The 23,232-nt window shown below is 37.3% G+C and overlaps 2 protein-coding genes across 2 annotated transcripts in view; one reads left to right on the top strand and one right to left on the bottom strand.

Moving 5' to 3' along the window:
- LOC110836406 (uncharacterized) overlaps positions 1–23,232 on the bottom strand; it is a 142,311-nt gene that overhangs the window by 103,040 nt on the left and 16,039 nt on the right. The window lies entirely within an intron of this gene.
- On the top strand, positions 14,957–18,023 carry LOC147873059 (uncharacterized). The gene is made up of 2 exons (XM_087353483.1): positions 14,957–15,041; positions 17,070–18,023. The coding sequence occupies exons 1-2, from the start codon at positions 15,030–15,032 to the stop codon at positions 17,679–17,681; spliced, it is 624 nt and encodes a 207-aa protein (XP_087209609.1). The 5' UTR covers positions 14,957–15,029; the 3' UTR covers positions 17,682–18,023.

Here is a 23,232-nt window from a genome sequence, read left to right as displayed (position 1 = left end):
GAATTAAAATATAAAACACGACCAACGAACGTATATATATTCCTACAGCTTCAGTTACTAATTTACGTCAAAAATGAAATTAACTCCAATTTTGTTCCATTTTCAAGGTATTAAATATTGCTGTCGTGTTCTGAAGACAGAATAATTATACCAAATGCCAACTACAAATCAACAACTCATTTCTAACTGAACAACGAGTTCAAGAGTTAGTATCACTTCTCGGGAAGTCGATTCATTTTACAAGGATTATGTTTCGTCAGAACCTTATTAAATATAATTGCACTTTCACGATTTGGAAATACACGTAAAGTCAGAGACTGAGAAGTTCATGGTAAAACCCCGACATAACAAGGTCACGAGACCCAACACAAAGTAAGAATTAAAATCTCCTAAAATAGTGCAAAGAAGTTCGACGTTTTCACATAAACTGTTAAAAAAAATCCATCAAGAAGTCGCGGACAGCAGACAAGGGGTGGTCCACCAGCTGATATTTTATTTAAAAAAATTACGGTAATCAATATTCTGGATATAAAAGGATAGAGAATTTCTAACCAACTAAATGACTATCAGATTTTCACAAAAGAATGTATCCATGGGGGTTACTAGGTACGTGACGTAATTCGGAGAATTACGTGCTTTGAACTTAACTCAGCAAAGCACAAAACTCATAAAAATAACATCAACAAACTCAGTTCTTACAGAAAAAGAGAAAATGTCTCCTTGGCAATTATGTGGTTAATGATTTTTAGGGAAATATTAGCTGTTTATTCGGTTGGCAAAATGCGTAATTACTGACTGTTAAAGCCGGTAGTTACCAAAGGCCCCATTTGACAATTGAAAAGCGTAAACGTTTATTGAAACTGTACCAGATTTATACAAAGCCACTGTTATCTTAAATTCTAACAAAAGAGTGTCACATAACTCTGAAAAAGGCATTTTAATAGTCTGATACTTGTTTCTGGTAACTTTCGGTTTGGCAATGTTTGTTTAAAATCACTCCATTACGTCCGAAGTTTGTATCTCGTTATATGCAAATTCATGGCCAGGAAATACAACAGAGTCTCAAATGTTATTGGTTTCGTTCGTCTCCATTTGTAACGAAGGCCGCCACAATCTATCAATCTCCCATCTTCAGAACGTACAAGCAGACCCCACCCTGATACATCTTCGTGGTCTCCTCGCATCTTATTCTATCAATTTTTTAGGCGTTAAGTACAAATCTTTCAACAAATATCGACAAAACGTTGGTAATGAGTGTTTATTAAAAAAAAAAGAATTCGAGATACGATACTTTGTGAGTTTTCAGGTTCTCACGATGGCGTGCGTGAAGATTAGGGACTTGCGCTATGTGATCTCGTACAAATTGACCGACGTTTCAGAGGTGTCTACTGGTTTTATCACCAGCTCCCTGAAACGTCGGTCAGTTTTTACGAAATTACACGATGGAAAATTCCAGAAGACTGACATCTTTACACGAAACTTCCCGTCTTGGTTTAAAAAAGAAAATTATTATTGAATTTTTAAATACAATAAATAAATCCATATGTATTATCACCTTTCAGGTGTTTAAAAATTCAAGTTATTTTTTTTAAGAAATAATAAGATACTATATTGACAATAACCACCACGGTGGTCTAGCGGTTAGAACGCTGGCCTTGTAATCTTGGGGGGTATCTCGGGTTCGATTCCCGGTGTTGGGCAAGGCCGTGGTCTAGGCAACACGGAGTTTTCCTCCGTGGCATCCCAACAATTACTCCATTCACACACAGAAGAAGGCAATGGCAAACCACTTCTGGATCATCTGCCAAGAACGTATATGAACAGGTCCCAGTCCGAGAAAAGGATGGAAGGGTCCTGTTCATATGGACCTGTCGTCAGACAGAACACTAAATAATAATAAGATGAGGTGGTCTAGCGGTTAGAACGCTGGCCTTGTAATCCTGGGGGTCTCGGGTTCGATTCCCGGCGGTGCCCGAATTTATAACTTGTGTTGGGCAAGGCCGTGGTCTAGGCAACACGGAGTTTTCCTCCGTGGCATCCCAACAATTACTCCATTCACACACAGAAGAAGGCAATGGCAAACCACTTCTGGATCATCTGCCAAGAACGTATATGAACAGGTCCCAGTCCGAGAAAAGGATGTAAGGATCCTGTTCATATGGACCTGTCGTCAGACAGAACACTAAATAATAATAAGATGAGGTGGTCTAGCGGTTAGAACGCTGGCCTTGTAATCCTGGGGGTCTCGGGTTCGATTCCCGGCGGTGCCCGAATTTATAACTTGTGTTGGGCAAGGCCGTGGTCTAGGCAACACGGAGTTTTCCTCCGTGGCATCCCAACAATTACTCCATTCACACACAGAAGAAGGCAATGGCAAACCACTTCTGGATCATCTGCCAAGAACGTATATGAACAGGTCCCAGTCCGAGAAAAGGATGGAAGGATCCCGTTCATATGGACCTGTCGTCAGACAATGTCTAACATTTAACGCTCTGTGATTATCTAGAAATGCTGAAAACGAGACGTTCTGTTGTTACTATCAACTCGTGTGGTTGAATGAATTGCAAATGACCTCCAGCTGTTAGAACACACAACCTTGTATCTTAATCCAGGATTCTTGTTTTTGTTGCAAAATTTTCCAACCTTTCAATTCCGAGAGTTTCACCAATGACGAATTGAAGAATGTGATGTTGAAACCGGATTTCATGTCTATATAAAAAAAATGCTCTACACTTTAAATCAGTACAGAACTCACGTCTACTAACAAAGAACTTTTCTGTAGCTAATTAATCATTTTTACATGTATTTTATGTTTATATATGTTAAGGTTTGCACGTCTGATGTAAATTCCTATTGTTAAATTCTATTTAACTCGTTTTTACGTAACTCTTGATTACAGTAAGTTCCACCTTTCACACACACGCAAACCACATGATTACTGAAAAATTTAAAATTAATTTTAATTTATAGGAGTACTATTAGTATTTTTATAGTAATTTATTTTTTAAATCGTCAAGTTTTATGGATATACTAAATTTTATGAACACGTAATAGAAAAGTGGTAAATATATACACCACCTAGTTTAAAATTCGGCAACGGTTTATTTTGCACAGAGTTCATTTATGAAACTCATATGATTTTCAGAATAAACATCGATTGTTTCCCGAAAAAAAAAAACATTTACCATTTGATCGTTGTCATGGAGACATTTTGTGCTCAATTTAAGGCAAAGAACTGATTTTATGATCATAATTTAGATGAGATAATGTTGTTTCAGACAGAGTTACAAACTTAACTGAAGTAAACAATGACTATTTACAAATTACAGCTGCAATATATTTTATTTTATACGAATCACTCGATCGAACGTTAAGTACTGTGAAGGTCTGACTGCTAGACCTTGAAGCTGAGAGTCCAATGGACAAGGGCGGATGCTGGGTGTTCTGTGATCTGTAACCTATCGGGACATGTGTCTTCATCCCAAGGTCTTCAGACTAGCGAGCTAATGACCGCGTGCAACTGTGTGAGAACCATAATCCGGATTTCTGACCGTGTTCCAAATTATACGTCACAAAACAGTCTCGTAACTTTAAAGTCTGATTACTGTTTATTTGAGTGTTATAGGAATTAAAGTGGGTTTTGTTCGGATGTGACACTTGGAAGAACACAGACTGGGGGTATCGGAGAAAATAGTGCATAGGAAAATATTTGGACCCAAAACTGAAGAGACAGGCGGATGGACACAGTTTCATAATTCTTAATCTTCACCAGTTATTATTACGATGATGAAATTTAAGTAAGATGTGATGGGCTGGACATGTGACACGCACAGGGGAAATGAAAAATGCGAATAACATTTTATTTGGAGAAGCTGAAGTTAACGTGGAAGTTTAAATGATAATATTAAAATGTATCTTGAAGAAATAGGGGTGGACTACATTCAGCTAGCTTATGATATAACACAGTGGCTGACTGCTGGGAAACATCGGGGAATATTTGGCACGGCTTTATTCGATGTTATTTTTTAAGTTTCATTAAAGTATAGAGGAACAGGAAAGATTATTTTTCAATTACTACGGACTTCGAAGCCCCGGATAGACCTAAAGGCGAAATACTGAATTATTTATAACTTGGCTCAAAAGAAAATTTTCATAGCTCATTCTGACCGCGGATCATAGGCGGGGGTCATGAAGATGACATAACAATATCAGATTGACAGCCACTGTTCGATAAATATACTTCACACCCTCGTATCATATTTCTGCAAGATCCATTTTAATATCATCCTCTCACCTATGACTAGGGCTTTCAAAGAAGTATATGTTCGTCTCACTGGTTCCAATCTTATGCCAGATAAATCCAATCCACATCTTTAAATCACATTTTCTTAAAGAACCAGTCTATTGTCTTTGCAGATACGTGTCTTAACTTTAAATGTCTGTACAAATCGACATTATGTATGTTGAAATAAATGTATATTGTGCCTACAAGTTGACTCTGCCGACGTATACCGTGATATTTATCGCGGCTGACGTCTTAAATCAAACATTTAAGTGGGTACACTTCGACAAAGGCTACGTTTTAAATTATACTCAAAATTGTTTCTCAATAAATCTCCTTTATTTAAACCGGCACAGCTCCTACTTGTCTCGCACCTGCGTTCTGTCGGTAATTACACATTCTTGTGTAACAAAAACGCGGGCGGGTTCACTTCGCGTAGTTAATTCAGGGGCAGGGCCGCAACCTGGCAACGCAACCCGACGGAGCAAAACGCGTAAAAAGATGGAGACAGAAAAGCGAACTGTAGAAAATGAGAACTGAAATTAATTCTGACACTACAAGCTTCTGGGTAACGTAAGGGGACCGCAATTTAAACATATAATTATGTTTTTTTCGTTTATAATTAAATTAATGTCACCAGAGTAATTAAATCAAGGATATAAGATGGGCGGGACATGTAGAATGTATGGGACAGACGAATGTATAAAATACTTATCCCTAAGAAATTTAAGGGAAAGAACCACGTGGAATACCTACGTGCATATGGGAGGATAATATTAAAAGGAATTTTATAAAAAAAATATGGATATAATAACAGGATCTGGCAAACAATTTATAAAACTTTGGTAATTTACAAAAAAAAAAAGGGGGGGTTATTGATAAACTGAGTGAATATTTGCTTATCTAAAACGAATATGTTCCAAGGTGTCAAAGACTTGAAACGAAAAACACACACAAACGACATCTAATGTGAAGCAGTTTCTGTAGAAAGTAATTGCATGGAAAACATCCCTTCTTGAAAACCTAACAGTCGCTCAGCTAGTCAAGAAATTCCACGCCTTGTATGGACCTCAGAGGTTCATTACAGTGTTCACAAGAGGTCACAACAAGTTCCTATCCTGAGTCAGATTAAATCAAATATAAAACTGCTGCTTATGGATAAAATAAATTGTTTTCCTACACACCTCAATGCGGCTGGTTAAGAATCAGAATTAAAGCCTCTTGGATACTCAGTAAGCTAACGTAATTATGAGGTACCGGAGCACACAAAACACTGTTTGTTTATTTTGCGTTCTCAGGAGCAGAACCGAAACACAATTCCAGAACTAATCGTCTAAATGCTCAGTCTGAAAAGATTTCGCAACTATTTTTAACGTTGTAAATAATTTAATTTTTACGTTTTATTCGATACTGAATATTTTTTATGATACACATATTTGAATGACAGAGAGAGAGAGAGAGAGATATATATTATAAGGCAACAGCAAGCTTGAACTTGTGTTAGGTAGGATTTGAGAAACTTCGGTAAACTTCTACCAGACTAAACGGCGCTTAAATTCTACTAAAATCACTTTACCGACTAATATTTTGAATATAAGTCAGGCGTGTTAACATTGAGTTAACCTTCTCACAGCAGTGAGAAAAATACACTCGCTAAATCCATAAATATATTATGCGTTTACACTTTACAATAATTGATTTTGGCCTGATTCGTCACGGCCCGGTCTATTCAACGGGACGGCACTGATAAAAGAAAATTCTGCCCGGCTGCGTTCGCTCCATTTGTTAATTGTGCGAAACGTTACAGTTTGGATAGTAGCACCGAGCAGAGCATGCGCAGAGCGCGTTACACCAGACACACACACCTACCAGGCTACATTTCTGTAAGAAGCCAAGATATACGAGGTGGAGAGTACGAAACTTGGATATCATGTTTATGCACAGTCATGCATGAGTAGGTTTCTCTGTTACAATAATGCCTTCAAGACAGTGAGATAGAATGTCTGTGGAAATGGAGTGATACATGCCGACGTTAACAGGAACAAGGGCCTAAGTACATTACTATTTTCCGAATGAATTCGTGATGAAATTTTCAGCGAGTCATGTTCTACCGAGATACAGTCGTCTCGGAAACGTTAAATGGAAAGTTGGGCGTGGAATAGAAACAGATTATTATTCAGAAATGTTTGTTTTTGTCCTTTTTACAGTGTATTATATCGGTTTTATAGGTTACTTAACATTTGTACAAAAGTACTTTACAGACAGGCCGATTGTATTAGTCTGTGTTTACGAATGTCTGTAGAAATTTGTAGCCTAACTTAACCTCGCTGATTTCGTAAAGAGGTGCACCTGACCGCCATAAAAATTGGCTTCTAAAGCGAGGCCGTTATATGAATACTAGTAAATTATCGGTCAGGAATGAAGAAAAATCTAAAGCTAAAATAATACATAGTCATAAGCATTATCGCATAAGGCTCAGAGTCCCTTAATAGCATTACCATGACAACGGTTATGAAAACAAACAGATTCATAAATATTATCTCATATGTCCCAGTATACCTTCACAGCAAAATAATCAATAACCTAATCAACAAAAAATTGCCTGCAATATATGGGATGAGAAATAGAACTGTGCTCGAAATTTTAAAAAGAAATGCTATCTCTCACCAACAACTTTCTGTATATGGGCAATCGAGCCCCAGACAACCAACACTTAGTTTTCGTAAACGCGCTATGACGTTACGACAAAGAAATATTCTCATACACAGAAGACGAAAATCGTTCATAATCTTTCACGACCTCCAAAGCGGAACGTAAAACCAAATTTTATTTTAATTATAACTGGTAAATATATCGACTCGTTCACATACCTTAGTAGCATACATCCTTAGGATGAGATACCCACAGTAAATAATTTAAAGGCACTTGCGGAGAGCCGATAAGAGGCGATCCTCCTACTTGGTGGATTAGAAGCTCGCAAAATATTGTCATCGTGATGACACATACATCGTCTTCCACCGGGATATTCAAACAGAAAACTGTGGAATATCGTAATTTTTACCTGAAAAAGAAAGGAGAATTTTCATTTACAAATATTCATAAGATCTTAACTCGTATTCTTAATGATTAAATTATAATCTGAAGTCTAATTACCAAAGCATTATAGTTGAATGGTCTTTGGAATTCTTTTGTTTAGCTGAGTCACTATCAGCTTCTCAAGAAGATTGTGCTACATGGAATTAAAACTATTTATCACAGACAAATGCTTGGAAAATTTCACGCGAACTTCTGGCATGCATGTAAAATATATTCTCTTGTGCAGTGAATCACTGGTACAAGGGAACGGTGCAAGAATTTCCTCTTTGCCTGTAGTCATGCATAACGTTACGACTTTGCGTGTCTGACCTCTCCCAAGGCACACTTAATTCCTTCATCCTGAACGGAGCGCGTCCTTCAGAAGTCGACGGACACTGTACCAATCTGTGCACAACCGCGCCCTGACGGCTTTCAGCTAAAGACATAATTACAGAAGCAGTCGAAGAGAGAGGAGAGACATGTTCACACCGAGACAGTCAAACCGGATTTACGTTCGTTAGATTTGTAGCAAGTAGGTTCATTTTTGATGCCCGTAAAACCTAATTTCGTAACAGAAATAATGTAAAAACTCGTTGAAATTCAACGGAGAATGATTTATTATGAATATTAATCACTAATTTTATTTCTTACTTTCATTTACCATTTTTAAACCTCATTTCTCCTTCTCCCTTGAAAAAAAAATACATAAAATACACAAAATGTCAGGTGATTTTGCGTCAGAGCTTCGAGAATATAATTATGAGGTCATATCCAGTGAGAAATGTCATGGGTCCGATTATAAATGATTACGAAAAAATTCAAGGTGATACGAACAGACATAAAACATGATTACAGTTCCAATTCCAGCATCCCACATTTCCGTAGACGCATGAACAGTTACCTGGCTGATGGTTTGACCTTGATAATACGCAGAATTGGCCACCATGGGCACCGGACCCAATTATATTTCATATAACATGTATGGGGGAACATGAAAAACAATGTATATGAACGCAAAGTAAATGAAAAATAGAAAAAAAACTAATCTCGATGAATGACTTTGATGTTTCTTCTCAAATCATCATAAATTTCCAAATAAGTTTAGCTCCGTGACCTTTGAGAGTCGGACCTACATTCATATGACATTTATGACTGGAAATTACCTCAGAGATAAGATTATAGTTCACTGGCATAAAGTCATCGAAAATTTCGTAGATATGAAAAAGCTTACAGTTAAAAAATATCGTCGAGAAAAAAAATTTGAAAAAAACATCGGGAGTGCTTTGTCATCAGTTCTGGGCCCCACACACAGCCTTCTATCTAATGCCTACCACGCTTTGCCTCTGAACGGTGAATGTTTCAAAGCAATATCTTATCATCCCCCTGCATCCAATGCCAACACTAAAACGAACAGAAATATACCTAACCAAACCGGATATTTCCTCATGGAGTCATGATTTTGTTAACGTCAACAATACTTTATTTCTGGCTGATTAATAATCATGCTCACACATAAATTCTTTACGTAAAGTGAAATTTACAAGTTAAAATAAATTACTTCTTAAAAGAAACTCGAATTTACTGGCCAGTATCCTGTTTGTACGTGAGCATTGGCTTTGTGGAACTTGTTACGAAGGTCACGTAAGAGTGATGTCATATTCCTTTTATTCCAATGCTCCATTTATATTAAGTAATGTCGTACCTGTAGTGTGATTGGTTATGCAACAATACACTTGTATTTTCATAAAATACAATTGCCTGCGTGATAAATGAACAGCACGACTAATTGACTATAACAAATCGCAAATAATTTGGAAAAATGTTTAACACTTATCATTTTCGAGCTCAAAAATGCCAAGTTTGCTTCTCGCAACATTAATTCTACTATAAAACTATGATTCATATGGCAAAACAACTGAAATATACAATTATTTAACACTCCGAGGCCAATAATTCGAAAGGTTATTCTTTGAAAAAGGCGTCATTCCGAATTTGACTGACGGTTTAACATATAACTAGTGACATTTCGTCTGTGATGTTGGTAACATTGCTCACGCGATCTTGGATTAGAGGTTTAGATCTCTGAAAACAAATTTCCCTATTGAAAAGGTGAAGGAGATCCCAATTATGAGAGGTCGCAATTTCTACTGACCTCTGGTGCCGAAATCGAGAAGATGATGTAAACAATGACGATCTGTCATGCGACGCGTAGACGGATTAAGTCAAGGTTGTTAGTAATCCTCGTGTCTGTCGTTACACTCAGAAAAATTCTACGAAATACGCTTTCTTCTTAATTAGTGTTAGAATATACAAAGGAAATGAGAAAAAATGACTTTCTTATCTTTCACAACTTTGGTTCACAAAGGAAAGAAACCGAGACTCATATTTAGTGTTCCCTCTGGCGGGAGAATTTGACCCAAATGAATACTAGGACATTCAATTTTATGGATCACATTTTGGCGAAAAGTGGCGACACATTCCATTTTGAGACATCGTGAGGAGTGGGGCAGAGTGGTCTCATGTTGCAACAAAAGTTTACATACAAAAATATTGTCTGAATTTAAGAAAAAAACCTTTAGTGGCCATAAACACATTTTGCTAATGTTATTTTAGATCTACGATGTCACCCACGAGAGAATTAATTCTTAATTCCGATTAAGTTAACATGATATGGCAAAACGTTTTCTTTAAAGCGTGTAGAATCAATTCAGGTTTTAAGACTAACTTTCATCGTCGCAAGGTTTTAAACATGACAAATATGTTAAATACGTTTATTTGAATTTTGTTAAGTCTCCACAGTATTAAAACACGTTTCAAATAAGAGTTATGCATATGAATTAATATTTTAACGTTGTATTATTTTAATTCTTTTGTAAGACGAGTCTGTCTTGAGTAAACTGAGCATTTACGTTTTACATTACATAGATACGATTAAAAATAAAATTATCTCAAGATATTTTAGTATAGACTTCCAATTTATTTTATTTATTTAGTGTTCTGTCTGACGACAGGTCCATATGAACAGGATCCTTCCATCCTTTTCTCGGACTGGGACCTGTTCATATACGTTCTTGGCAGATGATCCAGAAGTGGTTTGCCATTGCCTTCTTCTGTGTGTGAATGCAGTAATTGTTGGGATGCCACGGAGGAAAACTCCGTGTTGCCTAGACCACGGCCTTGCCCAACACAAGTTATAAATTCGGGCACCGCCGGGAATCGAACCCGAGACCCCCAGGATTACAAGGCCAGCGTTCTAACCGCTAGACCACCTCATCTTATTATTATTTAGTGTTCTGTCTGACGACAGGTCCATATGAACAGGATCCTTCCATCCTTTTCTCGGACTGGGACCTGTTCATATACGTTCTTGGCAGATGATCCAGAAGTGGTTTGCCATTGCCTTCTTCTGTGTGTGAATGGAGTAATTGTTGGGATGCCACGGAGGAAAACTCCGTGTTGCCTAGACCACGGCCTTGTCCAACACAAGTTATAAATTCGGGCACCGCCGGGAATCGAACCCGAGACCCCAGGATTACAAGGCCAGCGTTCTAACCGCTAGACCACCGTAGACTTCCAATACCATATTTAAACTAAATCATAAAGCAGACACTCTTGTCAACATGCTTTCAGTTCCGAGGCTAGCCAAGTGTCGGGTCAGAGACGAGGCCCCCTAAATTGGGGCCCAGGGTATGATAATGTGTTGCTTGGTCAGCGATATCGTAGACCTCCTGGGGCGGTGACAGATGGGTACGTAGCAGCGGTGAAATGTCGACAATGAAAAAACGAACAACTATGTGGAAAGACTTTTCCTGAGGCGCTTAGTCTTAACACAAATCTCGCTCTAAGTCACCCAGAATTGAAACCAGTTTCTAGCTGCCATCGAAGGGTCGCTTCCATAATTTTGTGCCAACAAACAAAGAAATACTTTCCTTGACAAAGTGAACTACTAAACCGAATGCTTTACGCTTTACGGGCAATTAATTCGACTGAATCATCATTAATTTTCTGTTTCTTTAGTTAACCTTTTACAGACTTGTTGTTATGCAAAGCCTTGACTTTCTTCTGAGAGTCATTAGGAGTTACGTGAGGCCATTGGCTGGTGCACTACATAACACTTACACCACAAAAATAAAAAAGATTTGCGACCAAGATAATTCTTATAGCAACAAAAAGTTTTATACCAAAAAACGACGGGATATTCTATTTTCTGAATCATTAAAAATACAATAAATTAGTCAGGTTTCATTATTACCTTAACAATAGCGGAACCCGTAGGAAAATGCCATTTTATTTCAACGATAATATTAAAATTGAAACCGGTTTATGTCTCTACATTCAAAATACTGTGGGTCATGACAATTGTCCGGAGCGTAGGAAAAGTGGTATTTATGGTTAATAGTATAAACTGCATAAGGTGGGAAATACCTTAATAGCGTTACCATGGTAACGAGAGTAATTAAACAATTGAATAAAGTTACGCTAAATTTTTAAATTAACTGCAATCCAGAGCTGGAAGAAATTTGCATGACGTCAAACTTATGAATAAACCCTGTAACAACCATTTTTAATACATAAATAATTTACTCAAACCACACATGAATACATAAAAAAGAACACATTACTATCATTAAATTTAATGTACTAATGCTGTACGTATTATCGGAAATTATAACACGTAAAAATAAGATTCACATTAACAATTAAAATCCGTCAGAACCTTAAATCCTGTGTTTCGCCTCTTTTGATGACATGTACAAACTGATCAGGTAAGTTCACAAGTTGAAGCACGTAACTAATTAGGACTATTAACAGAGAATAATTATAACATAAGAGAAAACCGCTTTTAGCCTTGCATAGCGAAAAATATAGGTTTGTGGGGTAAAAATGGCTGTTTGTAACGTGGCTTTCAACCTACCAGCATTCCCTGTTAATGTAATCTTGTTAGAATAAGGAGTACTTTATTACCAAACTTTTATCAAATTTCAATGGTCGGATGTTTGAAGGAAAGGAGTCCTGAGGAAAAATATGTAGTCAGGACGTAACAGGAGAGAAGACAAATTTACAAATTTACAGAAGTTTAACAGCTTGGATTAATGATTATCGTCAAAATGTTTAATTGAAGTAGGATTAATTAATAGGAATAATGTGGCACGAATGGACCAATAAGAGATAAATACAACAATTAATTAGGAAAGTAAAAAAGGAAGAGAACACGGGGAAAACATAAGTAATGAGAGAAGGATAATATTAAAATGTATCTTAGAGACATATAGTAACAATATGTGAATCAGATCTAACTAGCTCTGGATATGGTACAATGAATGTCTTTATAATCTTAGTGATGAAGTTTAGAGTTGCTTAAGATAAGGACAATCTTGTTCAGTTGAATACATAACAACTGCAGAAGATCTTGTACAATAAGATGATATTAGTAAATCTGAGCAACCTGACGACAGAGGTAGAAAATACCTCTGAAACATCGGCAAACTTCTATCAGGCTACACGACGCAACATGTGAGAAGAAAGTCGACTTCAAAATGTAAATGTGTGTTTTTATTTTTATCAGGATCAGGGATAGATTTGTAGAACAAGACAGTACCATATCAACAGGATGTTTCTTCTTCTTATTATTCCTTTGAGATCATATGTGCTTCAATGTAACTCTACATTCTGTCTACACAAAAGTCCGGCGAGTTTCTGAACTGATTGAATGCCTGAAAAATGTTCAATAATTTTCTTGTAGGAAATACGTCCATGGATGATGCTTATAAAACCGAGGACCTGGCTTTGAGAATCATTCGGACTCAACGCATTGTGTCCTGAGTTGTTTGACAGAAATCCGAATGGGAGAAGGAAATACACCAATAAGTTTAAGACGAAAATAAACTAACAAAACATCTGGACTATGATATGCGATCAATAAAGTATGAAAAACGTAAAAACACGTTATTAGGAACGAAAAACATAAAAACAAAAAATAACACAAATAAAATGAGAAAATAAATACAAAAGGAATGACAACTAATGACAGAGATGATAAAATGAATTGGACAATACGAGTCGCTATTGATTTTACGGAATTGTTTGCCTTGAAAAAAAAAAACAACATAAATTTAATTGGACGAGATATCAGACGAATCACTATTAAACCTTATGGTTCTGTTTGCCTTGAAATTCTTAAGCGGCGTGTTCAAAAACTTTTGAGCATAAAAGAATGCTCTTATGAGATTGCGACTCTGAAGCGGTTCGGATGAATATCTTACGAAAGTCTTCCAGAAACCTTGACAGCATGTAGTCATGTCAACGGTTTCCATAGTAACAATTAAAATACTGGATTAACAACCGGTCTAGTTAGGTAATGTTATATCTTAACGTTTAGGTCTGCAAGGGCAGGGCATAATGACAGAGGTTGAAGGTACATGACACTGTTCGATTTACATAGAACAACTATACAAGATGACCATACCAGTTTATATTCAACGTTTTTATTCAAAATATACCATAACCTCAAATCTCAAAAACGCCTTGAATCAAAAGTTTATCAAGAAATCTCTAGTATTAACAAAAATACCTCATATAGTGTTATTTTCATGACACAATTTTCATCGGAAAACCTGATGGGAGGATACACTCAAGAGACAAAGTCGTCAAACGAAGGATAATATTAAATACGGTTCTTGAAAAAAAAATATGACGTGTGAATGTGGACTGGAGTAATGTAACTGAAGACAGAGGCTAACAACGGACTTTTATAAACTCAATAACAAACATTCGCTTTTAATAAAATACAAGAAATTTATTAATTGCTCAGAAATTACCAGCTTCTCAAGAAACCCGCTGTTCCATCGTTAAACATCAAAAGGAACGCGTGATAGTAGTCACAGACAGACGAACGAATGTAGCTGGTAAAATGAATGCATATCGGAGAGGTAAAGACAGACTGAATGTGAAGCTCACCTTTGAGGCCGGGTAAACTTTTAACCACAAGCCTCATATCCGTGGTTGGATACTTGGGAATTTACGTTACTCTCTAAATGTATTTCACCTGCGGAGACCATCGGATGAGATTTAAGGAATGTGGCAAACGACAAATCTACAGCCAAGCAAAAAGAAATTAATCGTTTTGACTCAAGAGTGTTACCACTCAACCAAGAGACTGAGTAGGATCACACCACGTGAGTTACGCCCTCTATAAATATCGCTGTATACTTGTTAAAAATGGTTGTGGTAAGACGCTGGATTGCATCGTTGTTAAATACGAAAATGCGATTACATACTTCGCAAGTTTATTTCCCGAACTGAACGCAGAGTAGGAAACCACTTGCCTGATAATTTATTATAAGATACGCCTCTAATATAAGTCGCACACGGAAACACGTTAAAAGTACGAAGTAACATGGACCACTCTTCAAAAATATAACAAATAAAAGCTTCTATAAAAGTCAGGAAAAGAAAAAAACGGACAGATAGAAGCGAGTCCTTTCACTCTTTAGAGCTGTTGGCTTAATGGAAGGGTACAGATGACTGTGGGAGGGCCCCAGGTTGGGGGGGGGGCGGGGAGGGGGTAATGTAGAGGAATCAGAGTATAAATACCTTCGCTGTGGCTGTGTTGAACATCAGTGGAAATTTAAGCTACTTGCTGTCTACTTGACTTGAGCTAACTCACTACACCATGAAGGTTGTGGTAAGTATCAGCTTGACGCAGAACGACGGACAATATCAGATCCTTAGGATCAGGATTCTAAACTCATTAGATTCTGCAAAGACGGCTGTCTCCTGAGTTGGTTAACGCCGCGTAGTATGGTAGAAGTTTTACCAACGTTTCGGAGGTCCTTGCTGCCTCCATCATCAGGGCGATGGTAAACTTCTACCAGACTACATGGCTCTACATCCCAATAGGCAGCCATATTCAAAATCGAACCACACACACACGTCAAAATGTTTAAAAGTAGCTTTTGAAAAGTTTCATGGCTAGAACGCTAATCTTCGGATTATTTCGTTACAGTCCTGGTAGCTTCGAACCGATAAAAAGGAAAATATTTGTGAAAAAACATATATTTTGATAATAAGTATTAGCGTTTTTATTTTACTGATTTTTTAAAAAAAATGTAATCGAAATAATGCGTTTTAAATTAGAATAATTTTCTTGTTTTATGCATGTGGATAAAGAACTGGGAAAGGTTTAGAATAAAATAAAATAACAGCGTCCAGTTTAATTAATATCAAAATTAAATTGCTTTCCATGGGTTTAATACTTTGTGGGAACTATATTAATGTCAAACATTTTGTAAAAAAAAAAAAAAAAGTGATCAGGAAAATTTATGATCTTTTAAGTGGGATCGAACGACTAACACATTTTAAATACCGAGCAACATCATGATTCATATAGGTCCCTTAGTTTTGTTAATACAGTGAAATCTAGGTGGTTAACGATGGACTAGAAATTTGGATACAATGTGGAGACAAGAAATACATAAAAAATTTTTGGTGGGAACACGTGTTATCCGCTTGGAAAGCTGAAAATTAGGAAGATGACAGTGAGATTCGTGTTAGAAAATTATATTTTGAAGACTTGAGATAGGTGGAACTGGTTCAGAATCGTGTCCGATGACAGAATTTGGTGTTAGCGGCGTCGAACCATCGGATTCTGCTATCAGGGTGTTAGTTATAGGTATTTTAAGTGCAGGAAAGTCTGATTAGTCGTACAGGATAGCAAAAATGCATGAGCGGTTGATTTATTCTATCAAACGACGTTTATAAAGTTTATAAAGTGATATCTACGTACATTGAATATAAATAGTGAATTACAAGGATACAGCAAAAAATTATCTTAAATTCTGTGTCGATATTTAAGAATCCAGTCCGAACCGCAAAGAAAACACGACACTTCACCATTACAAACATCAACTGCTTAACGCTGTTTAAATTTAAGAACCAAGCGATGTAGAGCACGTGTCATTGTGAACGAAGGTCGCTGGTTCTTGTCTCGTTAGCGAACAGTAAGTTATGGGCGAGGAGGACGTGTTTAAGGACTTGATTAGCCAATAGAAACTTTCACATCTGCCGACCCTAACAGGATGTATTACAAAACAAATATTTTAATTGTCCTTTTTTGTTCTTACTTTCATTCTAACACTGGAAACTTCCTGACAGCGGCTAATTGGTACTAAAACGTGTTACGTGCGTATCCATGGTTACCTGTTTGCGTAAACCACTGTCTGATCTCGACTGTTGGACTGGAAGGTGACATGGACTTACACCGGTCTTTTACAGATATTGGCCCATTTATGCGTTACTTATATACGTAAAATCAACGAATAGTTGGCCAACTACTACCTGAATCAAAGCATAATTTTTTTAAAAAAAAGTAATACTGACATCTGCCCTTAATTTCGCAGAGACAATTCAATATCTGTAGCATACTAAAACTGAGAAACTCAGCCCTTCTTGAGAAGGTATTACTCGCTCAGATAGTTAAGAAAATTTACTCCTTTTGTGAAATCGGACAGTTCATCAACGTATTCACAAAAAACCCTGAGCTAGATAAACCTAACCTACATGTTCACACCCTTTTCCTGTAAGATACATTTTAATATTCCCCTCCCATCGACGTCGTGATCTGACAACTGACCATTCCTATCATGTCTCCCTAACATTCCCCTCACCGATTCAAATCACAGCTATACAGCACAGTGTCTTTGTTTCTGCTCAGGCTTGCATCATCTTGGCGGTAGCCGCCTCCGTCTTCGCTGAAGAATCAGAAAAGAAGACCGACAAGCGAGGAATTGTGGGTCTCGGATACGGCCATGGACTTGGCTACGCCGCCGCCCCCGCCGTAGCAGCCGTCGCCGCCCCCGCTGCAGTGTCTCAGATTAGCTATTCCACGGCGCACTACGGCAACGGATATGCCTCCCCCGCCCTGGGTTACGGACACGGAATCGGCTATGCTGCTGCCGCCCCCGCTGTTGTTGCCGCTCCCGCAGTCGCTAAGGTTGCAACCTATGCCGCCCCCGCCATCAGCTACGGACACGGTCTAGGATATGGTGGACTGGCTGCCGCCCCCGCCATCAGCTACGGACACGGTCTAGGATATGGTGGACTGACTGCCGCCCCCGCCGTTGCTAAGGTTGCAACCTATGCCGCCCCTGCCATTAGCTACGGACACGGTCTAGGTTATGGTGGACTGGCTGCCGCCCCCGCCATCAGCTACGGACACGGTCTGGGTCTGGGTTATGGTGGATTGGCTGCCGCCCCCGCCATCAGCTACGGACATGGTCTGGGTTATGGTGGTTATAGTGGTTATAGTGGTTATGGGTACCACTAAGAAACCGCCAGATTATTTAACGCTGTACAGTCAAATGAGAAACAAGCAGGTAAATTTTCTGCGACCTGGATACATTCATGAAGCTGCAAACACAATTAGCCTCTTAAAATAACTGCTTCATTAAGCAATAAATGGTTTGACTCCGTCCGTCTAACAAGCTCTGCTCAGTAAGATGGCGAAGCTTCTAAGAACCAGTCTGCGGATTATTTATTCTTTACAGGACACGCAGAATTATTAATTGTCGGCGTAATTTCATTTCTGAATCCACTCCTCTTAAAAATTCGTCAACTTCTCCCCTTCTCTCAAAACTTTTGAAAATTCCTTAACCTTATCTTCCACACACATAAATGCTAATGTGCAATATTATGTTTTTTTTAATTTATTGTGTGCCAACAACATTACGTATTGATACATGTTAATCATCATTTATCATCACAGCATTTTCTGTATCAACGTAATTTCATTCAATGTGATTTACGAAATAAATTTTTGAATACCAAATACAAAAAAAACAATTTTTATTTTACCCACAATTTCCTTATTTCTGTCGTCATATAAAATCCAGAAGAGAACTTTCTATTACGATTCACTGTATCTTGAGATTGTTATTTCCCCTCAAGAAAATGCTTTCTATATATGGTTCAGCTGAGGCTGTAAACCACATGAAGGTATTTTGCAAAAGGTAACATGTTGCTTATAGCAACGAAAGCTGATATATTCACGAATAGTTTTCTGATATCGTACCGTCAATCTAGAACAAAGAACCCACTTTAATAAAGCAAGACATGAGCAAAAAGGAAATATCACACATCGAGGATGTATTCGGCATATTTCAAGCTTTTCGTTAATATTATCAATTCGTGGCTTAAACATAAAAATGAAGATGATGTCAATTATTTAAAAGGGCAAAGTTTTCGTTCTGCAAATCCATAACTCAGAATGGAGCAATGAATTTTTGGACCAAAGATTATTAGTAGAATGCCACAGGATATATTTTATTGTGAGGTGAAATAATTTTATATTTATCGACGTTGATCTTATGGGTAGCTAATCCGTGGGGATGTGTAGGTAGATACAAACTTTTTGGAGGAACGTACTGCTTCCATCATCAAGGTTGACCTGTGTAGAGTGGTCTCAATTGATTCTGGAGAGGGTCCAGGATCGGGCTGTTGTGAAAACGGTAATGAGCTTTCGGGTTCCTTAAAGTACAGTTTCTTAACTGTCTGAGTGAATTTCAACTTCTCACAGACACTTATGTGTGTTTATATTGCTATTAATGGTAAGGTAATGTCGTAAGTTAATGCAGATGAAGGTGAACACAGTACTTAAAAATAGAGGACAGACAAATTTATCACAAATAATCGTTTACGAAATTGTTAAAAGTAAATTTGTATGAACCAGCGATGTGTGTTGGAATTCAAAAGTTGTCCAATAAAAAGTCTGTTTTATTAAAACTTGTTTTTTTTAAAATAGAGCAGTTACATTATTCTAGAACCTTGGCCACAATTTTAAGTGATTAAATAATTATTCTCAGAAGGATATGTTCTGACGTAATGAAACACATTTCTAGTGACTTTTACCAGGGGAGCACGTCCACGCAGCTGCTAATACGATCATATTTAGGTATACAAATGGAAGAAAATTAATCAGATATTCAGGTGAAAGAAAATTAATTAGTGAGAAAATCACAAGTGTGCGTGCATTTGGAAAATAGAAAAAAAACAATCCCAATTAAAACGGTGTATCTGAGTAAACATTCCTGTAAGGTGTTCGACATTTCACAAAGCAGGAATCTATTACAGTCTTAAGAAATGTATCTCTTTGTTTTACCAGTGGAAATTTCCACAAACCAAGCCACTGAATGTGTTACAAGAAACGACGCTCATGCGAAAATGGCATACGGAATCTCCTCTCCCTCCAGGGCCACATTATTTATTGTGGACGCTGACTTCAGTGTCACAGGAATGGACCATTCATTAACACAATTATGACCCAGTTATGATGGGCACCGATTCACAGGAGATATAACTGCACATCTCTCTTCCTTTGGCGCGTCAGAAAACCGTAAATCGCTGCTTGACAACCATTTAATGCATAAGACGATCACTATAGTATGCCACGGGAGTAGGCAACGTGTGTGACGTCACATCCTTTTGCTTTCAGATCCGAATTTATTAAGTAATAATAATTTAATATTTGTTCCTTTTAGTGCGGTGAGAATCGTGTGCAAAATAAAATGATAATTAAAAGGAGATGGTTAAGATAATTGTAGAATTGTATTTATTTCAATAAATTTTATTTTAATAAAGACCCTAAGGAAGAACGGGTAATTTTGATAGTAACATACACGCCTACTTTAATATTTCGTAATTTATATTTCATTAAAACCAAGTTCACCTTCTATTTCTGTAAGCAGACTATTATTATTATTATTATTATTATTATTATTATTATCCCATGTATTCACCACTTTATGGGGTATGTACTTCCATGTACCTGAGACAGACCTTGTCCCTAAGGTACATAGGTACATAGCAAGTGCCACATGTATTATATAATTTTATTTTATGAAATTATTATTATTATTATTATCTCTGATATCATGTTACAGAGAATTCATTAATGGTAACAGGTTTTTTTTATAATGAGTTGGGCTATTACATACTTCCGTGGTACTGCAAATTTCTCGTAAGACATTGTATGCACCGGTTAACGTCTGACATTTATACGTATGGTTCATTGTAATAATAAACTTATTAAATAATAATTACAATGTGCCACGTTAACCCCATTTCAAGAGACCGATTGCTGTCCCCCCCCCAGGTAGAAACAGTTAATGGTCCAGTGGCCGCTAAAAATGTCTTGAAGACCAGCGCACTTCACAATTAGTTAAGCACCCTGCACTCTACAGTCGCTTTTTCGAAAAAAAAATTAATGTAATTTCAACTTTGCTTATGGGCCTAATTCCGTGTATCTTCTGAGCTTGTTATCATATGTTAATAAAATACAACTTATATTAGAAAAAACACGCGTATTAAATTATCCGGATACTCTTTATCTTAATTTATTTTATGCATCACAATAATTATAAAAATAAATATATTTTTGGACGCGTCTCAAAAAAGTATCCAGATGAGATTCGAAATATCTTCAATAAACGTTAAACCGGTTTTAATAATAAACATATGCCACATCTTGTACAGTGTAATATTTGTAGCCAACTTAAGCTGTTTTTAAAAGAAAACCAAGAATATAATTCCAAAATCATTTACATGTGCGCCATCGGAAATGATGTCCCGGCTCCCTCAATCTTCATGCGTTCTAGGTGGTGTCCGCTAGAGTTCTAAGACACTGAATATGTCTAGAAAGTGGATGGACGCGATGAATAGACAAAACGCGCTTTTCTGATGGCATCGCCAGTGGAACGTTTTCGTAATTATTCATTAATTAAAGGCTATAGTCACCCAATATTTCAATTTTGTATATTACCAATGAAAAAACAATGCAATGTTAATATTTAAGAGACGTGGAAAATGTGTGTTTAACATTCGCATTGAATTAAATATGGGGTATCTAATTCGGAGATTCAATGTCGTGGTTTATCGTAATATTAAACGGTATTCGAACGTATGATCCCTGTACTAGGAGATCAGTCAAGAGCTGGAATGGAACGAATTTAACGGGAGGTTCAATCAATCACGTCACAGGCAAAAGTCAATACTCATCTAAGTGCTGTGTAAATAATAATTAGTGTTATCAAGCATTTACAGAAACACGTGCGCAAGTGTGCTTTGATTAAGGTTAATATATATTTTATTAACCAATTTAAGGACAGTAGTAACTAAGTTTACCCACAGACGGCGTTTATGGGTTTCGGGTAATCATTACGGCGAGTAGCGATTATTTCACTAAATACCATTAACCAGCTACTCGTTGTCATGGAGATGTGTTAGTTTGAGTTACGGAATGAATTATTAAATTTATTTAGATGAGATTTGGACTTTACGAGGTTAAGTCGTAGATTATCTCTAGAGCTGTCTGCAGATATCACAGTTAAATACAAAAATTAATTTTAAAATTTTCAACTTGCTATAAAATTATTCTAAAATTAAATTATTCTTACGAAAAATAGCATCACAGAAATTAAAACCCTGTAGATAAAACTGGAAAACAAAATTTCTCTAGACGAAAGACTTGTGCCGCTCTTCCGCGAAGCTATCCGCCCTCTATTAGAGCAGATCTCCTCCTTATTTTGTTTTGAATTAAAAAAGACGGCAACATCATTAAAATTCCGGCCGTGAAGCCGGTGAAGTTAACCGGAATCCACGGTCAGAACAACACGTCATCTTACTGTGGTCCAACTCCTCGCAATTCTCAAAAGACCAAACCAACAATTTACGAGCACAGAACGAGAGGAAAAAAAAAGTTACCGAACACGACGCTAATGTGTGTATTTCATTATCGGTATATTTGAGCGAAATCTACAGTTGTACTTGTTTAAGAAGGTGGTTGGAATTTTAACTGAGGAGTCCATTCTCATACACATCTCTCACTGCCCGCCAATTGCCCCTGTCCTCAACCAGATTAACACAGTCCACATCCTCACACCCCATTTATTTAAGATACATTTTACTACCCTCTTACCACCCGATTAAAAGGTTGTTTGGGTCTCGGGTTCGATTCCCGGCGGTGCCCGAATTTATAACTTGTGTTGGGCAAGGCCGTGGTCTAGGCAACACGGAGTTTTCCTCCGTGGCATCCCAACAATTACTCCATTCACACACAGAAGAAGGCAATGGCAAACCACTTCTGGGTCATCTGCCAAGGACGTATATGAACAGGTCCCAGTCCGAGACAAGGATGGAAGGATCCTGTTCATATGGACCTGTCGTCAGACAGAACACTAAATAAATAAAATCGCACTTATGATCTCAGAACCTGCTACATGCACACAACGCTTGTGAACACGGCAATGAATATTTGAATTCCATAAAAGAACAGAAATTCCTTGTTAGCTGAGCTACTACAAGCTTTTAAAGCAGACATATGCTAAATTAACTTAAGTAAGATTTGAGATTTTCACGGCGGTGAGTCTGGGTTATTGCTCCGCGTAGCCTGATAGAAGTTTACCGACGTTTCAGAGGTCCTTTCTGACTCCATCATCAGGGCTGTTCTACCAGACTACATGACACAACAACCCAGAAGACCCAGACGACAGACATCTTCAATTAAGTTAATGTATACTAGACAAAAATCAGAAAAAAGTTTCCTTGGACAGGAAATGCGTCATAGAATCAAGGATCTAATTTACGAGATTCTGAAATGAAATTCTTTCACGATAAAAGTTAATAAATATCTTTATCTTCCTCGGTACGCCACAGGTAGCAAATAGTAGATCAGTCATAGCGTTTCTGCTTACAATTCATTTCGTAATTTCGCTGCTCGCTTATTTGTCAGTGTAATTTGAAGAATGATCTCTGTGCTACAAGGAACCTGTAAACTGAGTTCTGTTGTTCATCAGTCAATGTCAAAGTCTTTAACGGCGGCACAC

This window comes from Zootermopsis nevadensis, unplaced genomic scaffold (genome assembly GCF_977971745.1).
Source record: "Zootermopsis nevadensis isolate Lab colony 2312 unplaced genomic scaffold, Znev_1.0 Znev_ptg000022l, whole genome shotgun sequence".
NCBI classification, from domain to species: domain Eukaryota; kingdom Metazoa; phylum Arthropoda; class Insecta; order Blattodea; family Termopsidae; genus Zootermopsis; species Zootermopsis nevadensis.
Note: the sequence above shows the minus strand (reverse complement) of the source record. Positions and strands in the feature narration are given on the sequence as shown.